General features: G+C 36.4%; 1 protein-coding gene across 1 annotated transcript in view; it reads left to right on the plus strand.

Annotated features, from left to right (window-relative positions):
• LOC103771839 (dedicator of cytokinesis protein 2-like) overlaps nucleotides 1–18,585 on the plus strand; it is a gene marked incomplete at its 3' end in the record, with an annotated part of 39,611 nt that overhangs the window by 65 nt on the left and 20,961 nt on the right. Inside the window, 7 exon segments of the mRNA XM_008939155.1 lie at nucleotides 1,792–1,800; nucleotides 8,808–8,891; nucleotides 11,981–12,021; nucleotides 14,687–14,742; nucleotides 14,900–14,996; nucleotides 16,592–16,740; nucleotides 17,608–17,743. Coding sequence (XP_008937403.1) covers nucleotides 1,792–1,800; nucleotides 8,808–8,891; nucleotides 11,981–12,021; nucleotides 14,687–14,742; nucleotides 14,900–14,996; nucleotides 16,592–16,740; nucleotides 17,608–17,743 — 572 coding nt within the window.

Below are 18,585 nucleotides of genomic sequence, written 5' to 3' on the forward strand. Positions count from 1 at the left end.
AACTTAGTAAACTGTTTAAGTTATGTCTTCTAATGTCTGAACAGGATGTGGGGAGGTGTTTCCTCTGGTGTGATGAGTTAAGACACCCCACTTTACCATGGTGGCTTAATTGAAATTATCTATTTCACATTAAGTTTTAATCTTTCAAACAGAATGATGAGAAGCACACAAATGTCAGCTTGGGAGGTGTAACCCTTCTACCCCACCACACACTCACCCTCTCAAATCTTGAAGTCTCACAGTAATGCAGTTTTTCCCACCTCCATGTTTTAGAAACCTATTGAATAGTTAGTATGTTGTACAATAAGTAGTAGCTAGACATTATGGGGAACAAATGCAGGGGAAGGGGAATACTACAGCTGATTCTCACAGATTGTCACTTGAGGTCAAGTGAAACAATAACACTTGTTACAGAAAAAGTTGTGTATGAGTTGGTAAGTAATACTGTTTCAAAGGACGTCACCTTCTAACAATAACTTTTCTTAAATGATGCTAACTTGCACGAAGGACTGGATGGGTGTTTTTAAAACAGCCTTAAAACTGGGAAAGAAATGTGAAGCACTTCAAAGAAACGTTATGCGGAAGCTGACTGCAGTTTCTTAGCAGAAAAGACTGTTAATATTTTGCTACTTAATTTTTATTTTACATGCTAGTGCATAGTTATTGATTTGGAATCCCTAATTATTCTAAGGACTTTTTTTTTTTAGTTTTAATGTGGCCATAGTGTTTTGTGATATGCATTAAACCACCCACCCAACTAACTTCATGAAATGAAATCATCAAGGAATTAATAAGAGGAAAAGAAAGTCTTGTTCAACTTCCACGTGCAGCAGTGGCAGAATTGTGAAATGGAAGTGGCCTGTTCTGGTGCCAGTTTGTATTACAAAATAAAGGGTGTAAATATTTTCTGTTTCAATTTTAAAAGTGGTAGAAAGTAATTAATTTTTGTTCTCATTATTTTGAAAGCTTGTCATTTGGGAGAATGACTGGATGTGCTGGATGTGGTTTTGATATCCTTAGTGACAGATGTTATCTGATACGGATAAAATACTAGATGCTAATGAGTTATAGAAATAGTATGAACCAAGCTTCCCTTGTAGCAACGTTTTACAGGGAGCAAGGTGAGTTTTATGCAATTACATAAAAAGGCTTGCTATTCTTGCACTAAAAATTTTAACGTTGTGGGGTCCAAATACCCCGGCTAGCTAATAGGCGCATGAGTTTTTTTGCACATAGCCCTTCAGTAGACCCACCTATGGGCTTTGGCCAGTGTGTGTCCCCTGAGAAGGCCCCTGTTTGTGGTCTGTCGCTTGTTGAGCAGCCAGCATGCCATGCTTTGTTTACAGTGAAATTTGGCATCTCTGTAACTTGGCAGCCAGTATATTTCCCGAGTGTCCAGAAAGCCAGTAGGATACAGTAGTGTCCACAGTGTCTGAAAGGTGCAGCAAACCACACTTCACAGAAACAATCTTGTGTAATGTATTACCTCAGCTAATGGCAATCCACTGAAGTTCATTTTCATGAGTAGTACAGTGCGTTTTGATTGAACAAGTCCCTCCAGCATTTGACTTAAAATATGATGTTCAGAATATGCAGTATCATGTAGCAGTGTCTTTTCTTCCTCTGATCTAAGACTGTTCACTTCAAAATAGCTTTTAACTGAATCATGAATGCTTTAGGTTTAGTGCATAGAAAGAAATCAAACAATAGAAAATCATGTCAGTGTTTTGATACAGTTACTATTAAATTGCCATAGAAACGACACAAATTGAGGAGTTTTTAAAAGCTCAGAAGGACTAGGTTTTATTTGATCTGCCAGTGGACCAGTGCTTTTTTTCTTGAAATATGGTCAGCTCTAACAACTATGGCACTCACTTGAGAGTACATACGGTGTGCCTCACAGAGTGGTATTGGTGCAAGCTCTACTCTGCGCAGGCACCACTTTCTGAAATGTCACCTCTTTATAAATGTTCCTTCTTTTGCCCATCTCCTGATAAGGCTGTTGTCTCCTTCAGTCTGGTTATTTGGGTTTACAACACAGACTGGAATCTGAAAAATCTTGGTTGTTACAACTGCTCATGTGCTGAGACACATTTGGATTACTCAAGCAAGTCACCTCATGGAATACTCTCCAATGTGTTATATGATGTGGATGAGGAGTCCTGGAGACTTGGGAAGTTTCCAGGTGCCAACACAGTGATCTCTAACTTGTAGACTACGGGTTAGAATGAACTGAAAGACTAACTTGATGTTCTATGAGCACTTAGGACATCAGTGGTAGTTTTGTGTTGGGAAGAGTGAAGACAATAGCAAAATAAACATTTTAAAATATATATATTTGCAAGTCTTAAATTCATTTCCTGCTGTAAATTGGGAAGTCAGTTTGCACTGAACCTGGTGTTGAGATTAGCTCAAAGAGGTGAACAGGCACTGTTTGACTAAAAGAAATTTGCAGAGAGTGTGAATAACGAAACGGGATTATCATATGCACCAGATAGGAAACGATGCTATTGATTATCTTTGTTTTTAAAGAACTTTTCTAGTGTTCAAAAGCAGAGAACAAATTTATCAAAGCTTTGATAAATTTCATTTTAATAGGTAAAGGAAGTGATATATCCAGTTTGTGAAGCAGCAGATAGACTTCAGCTTTACACGCTGATAATTCTCAGAGGTGATACATTTTCCTTTGCACACATTAAAAAAAAAAAACCAAAACCAAAAACCTGCTTAGCTGTGATCTGACTTGTTCAAGAAACAACCTTGCCTGTGCAAAGCTAGTTAACAGGTCAAATGAGATTAGACCTACTCTCTAGAAAATTTCTAAGTCTTTTATTAGAAGTGTGCCTGTCACCTTCAGTTTCCACTGATGAGCAGAGTTTAATCTCGAGCGTGTTGTATCCAACCTGCATTGGATGAGCAGTAGTATGATGAGTAGATTCTGAAGTCCACATGCTCCCTTGGTTATGGTAAAATGCATTCTATGTGCCCATGTCTGTGTTTTAAATAGGATACTCCATATAGCTGATATTGTTTTGACTTAGAAACCATTTTCCTGATTTTACAGATGAAAATGGTTCTTAGTTTTGTAGAACTCCCAGCAGAAATGTATCCTGTATCTATTGATGGTACAAGACAGAAGTCATGGTAAGCTCCTGGATTTGGATGAGTTTCCTAGTAATGTGCAAGATGATAAGTGTTTGAAATCTGATCAGACCTTGAGGAAACTGTTATGTTTGTGAAAAAGTTACAAATTGGCTAAATATTATGTTGACATGAGAAATTCAAGTGTCAGATTTGCTTCAATACTGCTGAACATGAAAATGGGTATTTGTCTTGTTTGAAGAATAAGTTGATGTGAGGAGTGGGTGATTTCTTTGAAATTGTTGTTGTTAGCTAGTTTTTTGTGGTGTTTTGTTTTGGTTTTTTGAGAAAAAGATGTGCTCAGCCTGAAGGTCAAAGGCCATGACTGGCTTGTCTGATTTCAGCTGCTGAACACCTCTGAAAATTATTTCACATCACTGTGAAATCAAAATAAATTGAGCTGTAACGAAGACAGAGCTTTGCTCAGGGTAATTTGCCTACTCCATGGAATGCCACCCCTGAACCCAACAGGCTTTTCTAACTGCTTGCGAGACAACAAAAGACAAACTGAAGATCCAGGCAAAGCTGGGAAGGGAATCTCTTTATCTGTAATCTTTCTTGAATGGGAAAAAGCACAGTTAAATACTTAGTTCTTCTCAAAGACTTCTAAGAAAAACGCTGTGCCTCCATGTTCTATGGAAAGATAGTGAGCCAGAAACAACACCTTCATACAACTATCTGGGTATGCTAGAAATTGTGAATTCACTTGTGAATCCATACTGGCTTCATGGTGTTTAAGAAGGAAAATAAGTAGCTCAAGTCAGCTAAACTCTCCATCTGGCCCCCAGGCTAAGCATGTGAGGAAATCTATGTTGAGTTGTTATCTGAGATAACAGCTTATTGTCTAAGAACTCAAGAGCTACCCTTTGCTGTGCATGATTTGCAGTAAATGAAATTAGTCTCTAATGCACGTTGAGCCTTGATGCATGTCTCTGACCTGTGAAATATTAACTTGGAGTGCGTCCATGTCATGTTTGTTATAGCACACCTTTTTGGTGATATTTCAAGGGATACCTTTAACTCAGAATACTGGAACATGAAGTTTTGTAGCTATCTTTCCAGAAGTCAAGAAATGATTTTATGGCTGCATAATTTTTTCACATGAGGTTTGTCACTGTCCTCACTGACTGATTTCACCCTGTTTTCATCAGAAGAAACTGAACACAAAGAATTGATCTGTAAGGAAAGAAGGTACTACTTCCATATTACAACTCATAAAACTAAAGCTGCAATGATTAAAAAATATAATGGAACAAGAGACTTGGTGAGAGTATTCATTAGATATGGCTTGAATATGCAAAACACTTCATGAGTTACTCCATAGAAATCATTCTAGATAGTCCTTCTGTTACAGTAAAGTGAAATGAAGAGCTGGGTCAACAAAGCTATACCTTGGAAAATTTTTTCAAGTTCTGTTTAATTGGAGGAGTACAAGGTAGCCAAGGAAACAAAGTCAAAATATGGCTTACTACTAAAAGGTGAGTCTCAAAAATGAAACCATGTATTGTTTGTGTTTGTTATAAAGAACTGGGCAGGGACTTCACATGAAGGAAAACAGGCAGGAAAGACAGGTACAAAGATTAGGATAACAAATGGATTCATTGTTGGAGGTCTGTGGGATTTTCCTTGCTCACTGTCCCCATCTTGCATTAGCTTACAGTTTACATGTGAATAGCGACAATCTGGGTTTTTCAAGTATGTGGGTACTGAGGAAATGTAGCTTTTTGAGGATGGGATTCTGTTACCTGGATTACTGTGAGTTTTCTAGACTGTTTTGACTGTGAGTGTTCCCACAATGGGTACTAAGGTACTAAGTATGTTTATTTAATTATTTTTCCCTTTGTTATCTTCTAAATTGAGGACGTGCAATTTAAATTATAAACTGTTAACTGTTCTTTTGTCTCAATCTGTAGTTGTTTGAATTTATATTTTATCAGGAATCCTACTCTGAATAAAGAGTGACCATTTAATTTAGCTTGTGTCTGGGAATGTCAACAGAAATATCCTCTACAGGTTTTTATTACTCTGCTTTGGAAGACATGTACATGCATACATGGCTTAATGGGACCGGCTTCATAGCCATGTGAATATTGAACAGTGTACACATGGCTGTATCTAGTGGGGGGAATGTGGATATCATATCTGACACCTCTGTTTCTAATGGATACCTAGGGATGAAATGGAAACATAGGAATTTTCTGCAGCCTTCATACTCATTATTTTTACTACTGGGATGGACACTGGTAGATGTCTTCATTTATGCTCTGAATGTGGCTGGAAGTGTAAGAGTGACAGGAGAATTGGATGGGATGCTCATTAAACGTAACTTAGAGTCAGCTGACCAGGAAAGGAATTTTTTGGGTATGCTTCATGGGAATTATAACTGTTATTTCCACCTTCTGGAGGTACCATTCAGGACTTGTGCTTGAGTGGGGTTCAGTTCAGAACATCTCTTCTGTTAACCTTTTGACCATGTTGTTGTGGTGTGCTGGCTTTCAGCTCATCTCCTGAGGGAGATAAAAGAAACACCTGGAACTTAAGGGGGTTTTGCTTTGGCTTGGTTTGTTTGTTTTCTGCATTCATCTTGCTGTGAAATTACTACAGAGGTTATGTGAGCTGTAAAAAGATTTTCTTTTTTATTTCTTTGCTGATCCAGGGAGAAATTTGCCAGCTGTATTCTCAATGAATGGTAAAGTCCATAATTAGGGATAGTGTTTTAAGCCTGAAGTTCCTGGTTATGCTCTGAGCCCTTCTGAGAGAATCTAACATCTGTGTACAGATATGCTGTTGATGGGAACACCTTGGCCTCATGCTGGCTGCTGGAGAGGGCATATGCTGTCCCACTAATCCTACTGCCGTGGCATAAGTTGCTCCTGAGGTCAGCAGCTGCTATTGGGATGAAGAATGAATGCTGGGGTCATCAAGCAGGCACCTTCTATGCCTTGAGGATCCTGTCTCCTTTGGTTATGGCTGGGATAGAAGATACCAGTGAGTGGAGCAACAGGAAGTTCTTCAGAGTGATTTGAATGGGACTTTATTTCTGCCAGCTGGAGTGTTTATTTAAAAACAAACAAAATCCCCAACTATAGATGAACAAAAAATGAACAAACCCCAAAATAAACAACCCCCCCCAAAAAACCACTGTTGTAACTATCCTAACAAAAACCTCTTGAAGCACATACAGGTTTTGGATATGCTATTTTTGAAGAGCAAAGTAAACTAAATGTTTTTTTGCACACAATTGCACACACACAACCCCGAATTCTCAACAAGGGGTGGAGGAAAGGGAACCCGGTTCTTGGTGTTAAACTTTGAGGTGATAGTGGTGATATAAGAGGGTCACAGTTTGTAAAGGAAATGACATCAGTTACAGCTGGCAAAAGATGTAATTGGATATATTAGTCAAATTTTCATTTACAGTTAACAATTTAGAAATTAGCAAATGTGATCGTTAAGGTCTCTTGCATTGTAGGTAACACTTCTGAATGTAGCTGATGGCATTTGACTGTTTTACTGTTTATATAGGGTTTTTTTTTGCAGTGGTGTACAGGAGATGATTTCTTACTGCAAAATGTGTGGATAGATCTGTAGGTTTAAACTTTGCAAAGGAATTCGTACTACCAAACTATGAATTAGAAAGTAAAATCTGTCTTTTGAAGTTTCCACTTACTCATTTAGAAAAGTCTTTGCTGATACAGCCACTTCCTTTGTTAGTTGGATACTGCACTCTTCAATATATTAATTACTGTTAACCGAGGATTTTAAGAGAGTATAACCAATGTGCAATGTAGTTATATGACTCAGTAATTTGTATCTATACTTTGAGATTAATACAACTGTAAGGAGGGCAGTGTTTATTTTGAAATATAAAGTATATGCTAGTCAGCAGTGACCCTAATCTGAATGTATGCTTCAGGAAAACAGTAAGAGCACACAGACTCCCCCACTACCCCCAAACACTCCAGTGGCAGTATCTCTTTGAACATCACAGTAACTGAGGAGGGTTGTTTGCCATCTTCCATTTCTTGAAGTTTGTCACGACTTATGAAAGGAAGCCAGTCAGAATGTTGCAAGTGTACTACTTAAATTCAATTTTGTGTTGAGCTAGGGCAGTTCACTGAAGATTACTGAGGAAGTGTCTTCAAGATTCTTTTCAAGAAATGACTGAATCTGGACAGCAGAAGGTCACTACCAAGTTCTTTTTTATTATTATTATTTTTATTGTAGTGTTTTTTCCTTCTGTTTGTTTAGTGACTCAAGCCCTGCTCTATCTGATCATGAGGAGGAACTGGGGGGAAGGCCTCTTCATGTCAATAAAAATAAATTTTGTCCACTAAGCCTCTTAATTAAATCTGAGAATCCTTCTAATTTCTGTTCTAGAAGTATAAAGAATATAATGATGGCAAAAGAAACAAACATGATTTATGGAACACCTGAAAAAGTGAAGTGAATGACTTCATTTAGCAATACACTCCTAGGCATCTTTATGAAAGGCAATTTCATTTGAGACTTTAAACATAATTTTAAGTATGGTGTGTTATTAGTACACATGTTGGCCTAGTAGAAATGAATGTCTTTCTTTAGAAGCCAGGAGAGGGGAACAAAAGGAATGCAGGAATATACTGAAGGTAGGCTCGGCTTTTTAGATTAGTTTACCCCTAGTCCAAAATGCAGCGAGTTTGGATGTTCTCTGTGGATGGGTTGGGATGCTGTCATGAGAAAAGGAAGCAAACTCTGCTGACAGGTATCTTTACTGTGCAGCAGAGGTCATGGTTAGTAGCTAGTGCCCTGTTCCTACTTGTATGGTTTAAGTGTAGTTTCAGGCCTACATATTATGATCAGTTTCCCTGGCTGATACTGGCTTCAAGAACCACTTCCACTCAGTAATGTTATCATAAAAGTCTATAACCAAGCCTGTGAAGAAAAAATACACAGAAACAAATGCTTGCCCTAGCAGCCCACATCCTGTAGCCCTAGAATGTAAGAACAAGAAGCTTAGTTTTTTTAATTCTCTCTGAAACTTAGCTGTTTCTTAACCACATTTAGATAAGCTTCTGATTAAACTGCTTTTAAAATCTGCTGCTCCTGTGTTGTTTTCAGACTGATTATATACAGAAAATGACAAAACTTTCTACTGTTTCTGTATAAAACAGTTTCATGTTAAGATGAAGCATCTGAACCCAGGAAGGAATTCAATAAAATGAGCTTTCCTATGCGTTTTTGTACCCCTTCTCACCAGTGTTGCTTTAAATTTCGGTACACTGTGCACTTAAATTCTTAGTCAGAGCAGTAGACTAACAATTTTCCAGCACAATCAACATGTATATACTGAAGACCTTTATATTAATAGGTGCTCTTAAGTCCTGTGCAGACCAGTTGTTACGAATAGCTTTTTTCCATGCGTATGCTGGTTGGTTTGTTCTGGGTTGTTTTTGTTTGTTTGTTTGTTTGTTTCAGCACTGGCCATTTTCAACACCTTTGCATTTTCAGAAGAAAAGAGGTGATGATGGTAACAGATGAAGCTCCTTCATGGAGTTACAGTTCTGTTTATTTATTCTAGCATATTTGTCCTAGCATTAGAATCTTAATAGCCATGTGTGGTTTTTGGTTTAACTGTAGTGAATGGCTGTATTGTAAAACAGTACTTTCATCCTTTAATTTTTCAGCTATATACAATTTCAAAGGCACAGGAGTGGCACAACTACCTCTATCCATTGGTGATGTGGTCCATATCTTTGAGTCCTGTGAAGGTAAGTCAGTTGCCTTCAGGCTATGGGTTTCTTTGTGTGAATAATCATTTTACTTCACAGCAGTTCCCCATGTTATGTAAGTAGCTGTCTAACGTTCTTATTTGAATTGGTGGTCACACTTTATTTTGAGGAAGAACCTATTCATTTTTTGGAAAGCCAAAATCAGAAAGTTACAGTACATGTGGTTTTTTTGGGAAGCCATTACCGGATGAGGAAGTCATCAAGGTGAATGTCAAGTTTACGAAGTTCACTCTTGCTTGTAATACATCTGATGGAAGTTATGTTAGATCTGATTGAAGTATTAATGGATTAAATTTTTTGCCTATCAGCTAAATATTTGTTTGTAGGAGATGTTCACCATCCTAGTCATCCTATAGTATATGACGAAAATCTAGAATGTTTAAGTAGTTTTTAGGTCAGCGTTATAGAAACATATCTGCAAACCACCAAACTTACAGAACATACTAAACAGCAGAAGTCCAAGTGAATGCATCAAAACCAGTCAATATACTGATCCAAACTTAAATATCAGTATGTGGAGATGCCTGAACAGGTGTCATAAGTGCAAAATAAATACTAGCAGCTGAAGAATAAACGAACATTAAAATTTTGTGCATTTATGAAGCTGAATTAATTGTTGATACTGTAGTGCCTGTGTGTTCCTTCATATTGATCTGTATCTTCACAGTCTGACTGAATTCTCTCTCTGAAGTCTGTCAGAGATACGTAAGTTTTTATTAGCATAAAGCGATGAGGGTGCAATTATTATTACAACTGAACAGTTGGGTATCTGCTGCAAATGTTACTGTCATAGTAATTTATTTTCAGTCTGCAGTGATACTCTTCACCAGGTAAAGGATTTTAAAAAATTATCAAGTGTTTCAAGATTTACAAAATGTCTTTCACTACTATCTTCTTTAACCTATTTCCATTGTCTGTCAGTTATACTTAGTAACTGCAGTTACATTAAAGAAAAAGGCCAACTGCTGATTTGGGCAGTTTTAGAGACAGCTCAGTGCTGGAAGACACTTTGTGTGAAAGAAAAAGGCCAACTGCTGATTTGAGCAGTTTTAGAGACAGCTCAGTGTTGGAAGACACTTTGTGTGTTGTGGTCATAAGACTGCAAAGACCCTGAAGCTGTTTGAGCCCAGCCCATTCCACTTCATGGAGTTTTAGGTTGTTTTGCATGGAAACAATGAAGTATTGGAGAGAAGATCATCTGAGAAATCACATGTCCAATATTTTTGAGCACAGAAGTGGTTTGGTTTTTTTTTCTATTTGCGAGAGAAATTTTATATCTCTCAGCAGCAGTGAAAATATGGATGTCTATCATTAGACTATTAGGCAACAGATGCTTGTCTCAAAGTCATGAGTAATGATTTGTGTTCTCTCCTAAAAAATTAAAGGTCTGCATAATTCTTTAAACCTCCATTCTAAACATTTTGGCTAAGAAAAGAATCACATGGCAAATCAGAAAACCCCTCATCCCTATATTATCCCCATTAGTTGCAGAAAGAGCATTTCAGGTTTCTGACTCCTGCAGTATGTTTGGTGTCAGGTTGTCAGCTCAGCCTAGCAAATTGAGCAGCGAGCTTATGGGGTTATGTTTTAGATAAGTCTTTTCTGAATACTGTGCTCTTAACACAAAATGTCACAGCTAGATTTATGAAATGTTTGTCAATGATCAAGTGGAATCTTTCATGTTGTGCAAGTGAGGAAGTTCATCTTTTATCAAATATCTTAAAAATATGCTTCCAGGTGCAGCTGAAGAGTAACCAACAGTAACAGGTTTTTTTTCTTGTGCTCATTTTAGGTGCTATTTCAGTTTGTTTTGCATGCACAAAATAAACACAGAGAACACACATATGCAGTCACAGCAAATAGGGTGAAATAAAGACAGACTGGGTTGTAAACTGGAGACTATGTAAGTAGATCAGTTTTAGAAGTAAGTTGAAATTCTATTGTGGAGAAGATAGTAGGAAAAAATCCCAGTCCTATAAAACCTGAAAAAAAATGTATCCCAAGTCCAAGTGACAGGTCAGTCTTTCTCCTGTGACTTTTAACATTGCCTTGCTCACAGTAATTTTTATGGTTTGGGATTTTTTTTAATGCTTTGGTTCCATGGCTGAAATACCTCTGTTGTGTTAGAAATTATGAGAGAGAGGAAAGGTAAAGGGAAGAGATAATACCTCTTCATGAGATTATAGTCAGAAAATGTGTGGTTTTAGTCATAAAATGCTTTCTTTGGAGTGACATGTAAGAAGTATCCAAGAGAGCTGAATACTGTTGCTGTGCAGGTCATGTTTTATGATGGAATGTGACACAGTGGATGTAGCTTCTGCTCTAAGTTAGTAAGGATGAACTTGTGTGTTCTTTGTAGAAGTTTATTGTGCCTTGATTGCTGCATAGATACAACAAAGTCTGAATTAGTTTATTTGCTACTGCTGCAATACTGCACCCTTCTTCTTTCTGAAGGGGTTTTTAGTTTATAAATGGTGCAGGAGCCTCATAATAGCCCTCATTTACTTGAGGTTGTAGCTTGAACTTGACACTAGGAAGCTGCTTATTCGAGGTGGGCCCAAAAGCTATAATTCCTCATTACAGAAAAATGGCTTACTCTTCTTACGTTCAAGGGTATAAAACAACTATATTTACATTGGATTAACAGTACACCTAAAACACAATTGGAAGAGCTTAATGGATTATCCAGTATCATGAGTGGTCTTGGTAGAGGGACAGATGTATGTGTTACGTATTACATTTCAAACCATCTTATTCTACCTTTCTGAAGTGAGTACAGGGGTGTTAAATTCTAAGATTGCTGTACTTACTGTGCAAGACTTGAGGTAGACCATTTAATCACATCTGCTAATGTGAAAGTCATGCAATATGCTTCCTCATAGCCACTTTACTTTTATCTATGTATTTTTGAATTTTATTATTTAATAATATATTAAATTTATTTATTAGTTTTAAAATATCCTATGCTAGATAGTTCTTCTATGAAACAAATTTCACTTATTTTTTCATTATATGTTGTTCTTATGTGTATGCTCAGTCATACTAAGTGCACTCTTTCTTCCTTTTAGATTGGTACAAAGGTTATCTAGTAAGACATAAAGGATCAGAGGTAAGGAAGATCACACTATTCTTGTGAGACTTTAAGGAATTAATCCATGCAGTTTTTTTAGTATACCAGATAGTCCTGTTATGATCTCTGAAGTCAGCTGCCTCCATTCTCTTTCCTTTCAAGATGAATAAAATGATCAACATTTGTTCTTGACAAGGTTGGTAAATATTAGAAGTGAGGACTGGGAGAAGCAGATGAAAGAAGAAAAAAATTATTGTGCCCTCACATTAACAGAGACATAATTTGAAACAACTTTTTGATCTGTTTCTGCATTTCTTTTCAAAGTATTCTTCAGGCTACATTCAATATAAACAATAAATGAGGCTTAAATTCTCAAATATTCCTCTAATATACAAAAATAATTTTTTTTATAAAAGGCAGTGTTTTTATACCTGAAGATGAACAACCACGAAAATATAGTTTACACTGGATGTGAAGACTCCTGAGTCAAGTAGCAAGCGAATTAATAATTTTTGAGTACACTTCTCTAGAAGAAAAGCATTTTTTGAAAATAGCTTTTAGTCTCAGATTTTTTTTAGGGAACAGCGATGACACCATATTTCAAGTTGGAGACTTGTGCCTATATAATGGTAGAAATGTCTGGTGGAAGGCTCTATAGCCTGGAAAAAAGGATGTACAAAACATTCACAGACACTTAAAAAGGGCTGTCTGGGGAGTGGAGGGGCAGTTGTTGGCAGAGAATACGCCATCAGAAAATGTAAGGACAGGCTTCAGTTGTCTGTTTCTCCTTTTTCTGTTTTTGTGTTCAGTGGCTTGCAGGTATTAACAATAACTTACATTAACATGGAGTAAATAATTTGTGTCTGTTTTAAAAATGTATATGAGAGTAAAATATTTTAGTTTCCTTTTAGAGCTGTTAGATGCTTGATTTACTGTTTGATTCCATTGCTTCATGACTGCATATCCTAAAAGACAGATGAACGAAAAATTGTTTGTGATAATTATGCATAATTGCTTTCTCCAGATTTCTGCTTGTTTCCTATGTTCTGCAAGCTCCAGTATGTCTGCATAGTACAGTTTCCTTGCTTCCTTCCATTTCTTGGTTGTCACAGATCAGATGGAAGCCAGGCTAGTGGTAAGGTAGTTGTTGATGGAGCATAGTATGGCAGTGGAGGCTGCTCAGAGCAGATTCTATCATCTGGCTGCTTTGCTGTTTTTGAGGGTGGATAGGAGAATATGGCTAACCGTCCTCACTCCTAACCTGTCTGATACTGTAAATGTGGTTTAAATACTCTGACATTCCTTTTGGCTCAAAATGCTATTGTTGTTTATTCTAATTATTTTTTTTAACTTTTATTAAAATTTAGTCTAAAATGAGAAAACATTTACTAGAACTAACCTCTTCTTTTTAACTAATTTCTAATATTGCTAAAGGTTTTCATCAAGGTCAACATGCATAACATGTTTTAACAAGTATTGTTAATTTCATATACTAAGATTTCACTAAATTTGCTATTAATGGGATGTTCTTTTTTACTTTGCTTCTTCATGGACTCTTTTGAACTTTTATCTTAATGAAAAATTGCGCAATTGATAAGACACGATTGTGTTTTGATTAAAAATTCAGTGCTAAAAGAAAATGGTTTTAAAAGCTGAAACCTAATTGAGAGAGAGACCTTGTAAAGTACCACATCAGCATGTTGGTTATTGAATAGAGAAGAATGCAGGAAGAACCTAGCTTAATTAACAAGGCTAGATTTGCTAGTTAATGTGAGGGTTGTCACAAATAGATTGATAGTCAAACCTTTCTTTAGGATGACTTAAGACACTTGAACTGTTTTAGATCAACAACACATCACAGGAGACCATTTTGTCTGCTAACCATTTTTTCTATAAAGGTCAATTAAAAATTGATGTTGAGAATGTAATGAAATCTGGTGCCTCCTTTGCAGCATGTTACTGCATGGCCCTAGGTAGTACAAGATGAGACTGTAGTCTTAAGAGCAGTGGTGCCACATATACCTAAGAGGGCTGAGAGTTTATGGCTTTACTAAGTGGCTCACTCTTTTTTGCATTGCAAATGAAAGGGCATTCTTTTTTTCTTTAAGCAGTTTTAGTCTTATGCAGTGTTCTTGTTCTTCAAAGGTAACTCAGAGTATAACATCTTTAATGTCAGTGGCCATTTTGCTGTTCATCCCACGTGATCTACTCTGTCTGTCTATATGTCTTTCTCTAGAAGCACTGATCCTTTATCTGCATCTTTCTTTGGTTTGCTAATCAAGCTGATCTCTAAAATTGATGGCATTTTTTTCCTAGAATGAGAAATGTATGGGTTGAGGCACAGAGAATACATTTTTTTTTTTTTTTTTTTTACTGTACTCAGCTATACTATATGTACTCTTTTCTAGGGGACCAGAAGGAGGGGGTAAGGGTAGAAGATGGCTTTTCTTCTGAATGTAATTTGATGCATTCAATTTGCAGAAAATTATATGATGAAAGATTTTTCTGTTCAGACAGGAAAGCATTTTGCTGGGCACAAAACTAGCCAGCAGTTTATTTGGAGATTAGAGTTTATGTTCATAGTCATAGTTTTATGAAGAACATGTAAAAGTGGATTTTTGAAACGTTCTCATTTTTTACTTAAATGTTCTTGGAGAATAAGAGTGGATTGTTGTTGGTTAGTTTGTTTTTTCTCTTTCTACAGGGAATATTTCCCAAGTCTTTCATCCACATCAAGGAAGTTACTGTTGAAAAAAAAAGGTATTGAAATTAACTGGTCTGTGGTGTTGAAGATCTTGTCTACTAATGGATGAGTTCTAAGGTGTTTCTATGCCTTAAATGTAGTAATGATAATAAAAATCCATGGAACTTAGACCCTTTTTTCAATTTCACTGTGTTATATTTACTCCTTTTCTAGACATACAGAAAATATATTACCTGCTGAAATTCCTTTAGTTCAAGAAGTTACCACTACCCTCTGGGAATGGGGAACCATCTGGAAACAGCTCTATGTGGTATGACATTGTTGCATGTGGTGTGTAGCTTGTAATTAGTCCTACTTATGCATATTAAGGCCATGTTCAAATGACAGTGTTTTCTCAGATGCAGGTCAGGATCTGGGAGGATGTAAGAAATAACTTCAGCACTGCTTAGATAATTACCATCTTCTTCAGTGGCCTTCAGTTGAAAGGCTGCCTTATTGCTGAGGAGTGGTGTAACTTCATGCCTTTAACCCTTGAGTGTCCTGTACATGATAAATTTCTCATAATTGTTCTTTGTAGAGTTGACAGACTTCAAGATCAGAGTATCAAACATAAATAAGATGCATTTAGAAAAGATGCATGTTCTTGGGATGCTAGAACACAAGTGTTCAGGGATTACTGGGTGTATGTAGCTATCAACACCTGGCAATTTTGATCAGTCAGTCTTTTTACTTCCAATATCTTAATCTTATATTTCTTACAGAAAAATTTTTTTTCCATCTTGAAGAAAACACTCATACTAATACATAAAAGTGCCTTGAATTTGGATGTACTAGTCAAAATGGCCACTACATCAACATCTGTGCTCCTTGTAAATAAACAGCCTGTAGTCACAGTGGTCTTTTGCTTATGCTTGTAATGTCCACAGTATAGTCCAAAACTGTAGAAGTGACTGATTATTTATAAAAAATTATATTTTAATTGAACATGAAATATTTTTGCAGGCCTCAACTATCTTTAATACAGAGACTAAACCTTTCTTATACCCACCCCTGGACATTCAGAGATTAAATTTTAATTTCAGCAATAGAAAGCTAAGTTTTACATTTGCATAATCATACATATTTTCCATTCCGTAACCCCACATAAATCTCTATTGATTCTAGTGACTTATTTATAAAGTTTTGTCTGTCTAACTTAGGTTAAAGTGTTGACTGGAAAGACACCCAAAGGCAATTAATCCCCTGGTATTGGATAGTCTCTTCTAACAGATAAGCTCTATCAATAACCTGTACTGACTGCTCCAGGATCCCATCCATTGGATTTTGTTTTTTCTTTGCAGGGGCAACAAAATCTTGAATATGGTCAAGTTTTTCTTCATTAATGTATTTTCTGAAACATGTCACATTTTAGTCTTCCTCTTGTTCAAGTCAACAATTAAAACTTCTATTGTTTCAGTGAATAACTCACTGGAACTACTTTAGTAGCTTTTCTACATTGTCTCCCTTCTCTCTTCAGTGTATTAATATCACAAACAAATGTTATTGTTCCCAGTGTGCTCTTATCAGTATCTCATACAGAAGGAAATGGCTTCTACAGTGTTTTGTCTTGGTGAGACTTAGTTAATGAATTTTACAATGGCACAATTAAATAAAATGAAAAAAAATTTTATTCCCTATCCCTGTAAAAACTGTTTAAATTTAATGTCATTTCTTTATGGTCATATGAGAGATTCTTTCCTTAACCAGTTATTGGATCAGAGGTGGAAAGAATCCAAGATCAGTACTTGGCCTTATTCTTGGTCCTGTAGTCATTTAGCATTAAATAGGACACATCCTTTAATTGTCAAGACCAACATTTCACTTCAGTTTGAAGCTTGAAACCTATTGTTTTCTTTGCTGTCTTAGATGAATAAGAAAGAACGGTTCCAGCAGGTGCAGTCTATGATGTATGACTTAATGGAGTGGCGGTCACAGCTTCTGTCCGGGACTTTACCAAAAGATGAGCTCAAAGAACTCAAACAAAAAGTCACTTCCAAAATTGACTATGGTAACAAGTAAGTGGCCTAGGTTGCTTCTGGAAAATGGGATTTATTTTAAAGCATCCAGCTGGAACAGAGATGATGATCACGTTCTCCTGTTTGCATTTCTATGTTTCACTGATGTGAAAAGTAGTCATTGAGTCTGCCTATTTAAACTCATCCCTGTTATTCCTGTGATAATAATAGGTATCATGTTGAGGCTTCTCATAGCATACCACTTCTTCAAAATACTAGATTTATTTGTTAATTAGAGAGATATGATCTTGTTAATTGTAAACATTTGGGATCAGGTAATTGGCTTTTATATACATATAACTTCAGTGTACTCAGGACCCAAAACTTGTCCATCCTTCAGAAATACAGCCTACCTCTGGTAGTATTATGCTGCCACTTCAAAGAAGAGACTTGCATTTTGAATGTTGAGGTAAAAACATTGAGGTCAAAAAAAGCACAGAAGGAAAAAAGGCATGATTTGTACATGAGCAAAGGAGAACATAGCATAATAGTTAAGTAACAGGACTGAAAGAGTAAGAGAGCAACATAAAGCACAAAGTAACAGGAAAAACCTACTCATATTGACTAAAAAGGTTATTGCTAAATAGCAGTAGAGATGAAGACTGCTTGAAGCCAATGAATGTGTTAATCTGTTTTATATGGTAAGCATTTAAATGCTTTGGTGACATGAGTACAAGTTCCAAAAATAAATAAATACTGTACAACAGCTTGAAAAGAAAGTCATGGGGTTTAGTTAAATTTTTCTTCAATCAAATACTGGTGTCTATCTTGAAACTTACCTTATTTCTTCAAAACCTGAAGCAAAAACTTGACTTTATTTTTATAGAAGGAAATAACCCTACCATTATGCTCTTTGTATTTTCACAGGATACTTGAGCTAGATCTAATAGTTAGAGATGAAGATGGAAACATCTTGGATCCAGATAAAACCAATGTCATCAGCCTGTTTCATGCACATGAAGAAGCAACTAATAAAATCACTGAGCGCATTAAGGAGGAAATGGTAGGAATGATTGTTCAAACTTAATTCTTCCTTTGCTACAATCAAAATGGAAATGCAGTACGTGGGTTGAAGGATGAACCTGCTACCATAGAAGCTGGTGGGAAATTTTGCCTCTGACTGAACTAAGGGTAGATTCACACTCACATCTTATAAATATGACTAAGCCTCAAATGCAATTAGCTGCATTTGTGCACTGGTTTCAGGCTGTGGGCTAAGCTGAAAGCCTGTGTCTAAAGCTGGTTCTGAACCCATAATCTGCTTGCTCAATAGAAACACATCTTCTCATTCCATCTGTGAGCTGCTTAATAGGCCAATCGCTGTATCAATTAATTACGTACTTGGAGTTTGGGCTGCAAGCTATGACTAACCACAGCCCTTTTTTAGAGGAGGTTGTGAAAACACTACTTGCTTGCTATGTGTTGCTGTTTCTTAGTCTGAAGTGTTTAAGCTCAGTAAAGAGGAATTCAGGTGCAATCAACATTGTCTTGTGGATACCAGAATTTAGCATACCAAAGCAAAGATGAGTGCATTAATTTCATCATTTAAAATGCAAAGCAGGTGACTACACTTCCTTGACCTTTTTCTATACTAAATTTGTTCAGGGACTTTTAAGATACTTGGGTTATTTTATTAATTCATGAGGAAATAAAGCAAGTGAAAGACCTTGACAAAAAAACAGTTGAGCTGTCATGACAGTTAAGTAATACCCATGACAAATCACTGGAAAGCATCTTATTAATTGTTCTTATCAGTGTCACTAAATAAATCTTACTACCCACACATCAAAACATAATTAACTGACAATAGAAGGAAAATAAAACTTGGTACTCTGCAACAGACTG

This window comes from Merops nubicus, unplaced genomic scaffold (assembly GCF_000691845.1).
Source record: "Merops nubicus isolate BGI_N331 unplaced genomic scaffold, ASM69184v1 scaffold9974, whole genome shotgun sequence".
NCBI classification, from domain to species: domain Eukaryota; kingdom Metazoa; phylum Chordata; class Aves; order Coraciiformes; family Meropidae; genus Merops; species Merops nubicus.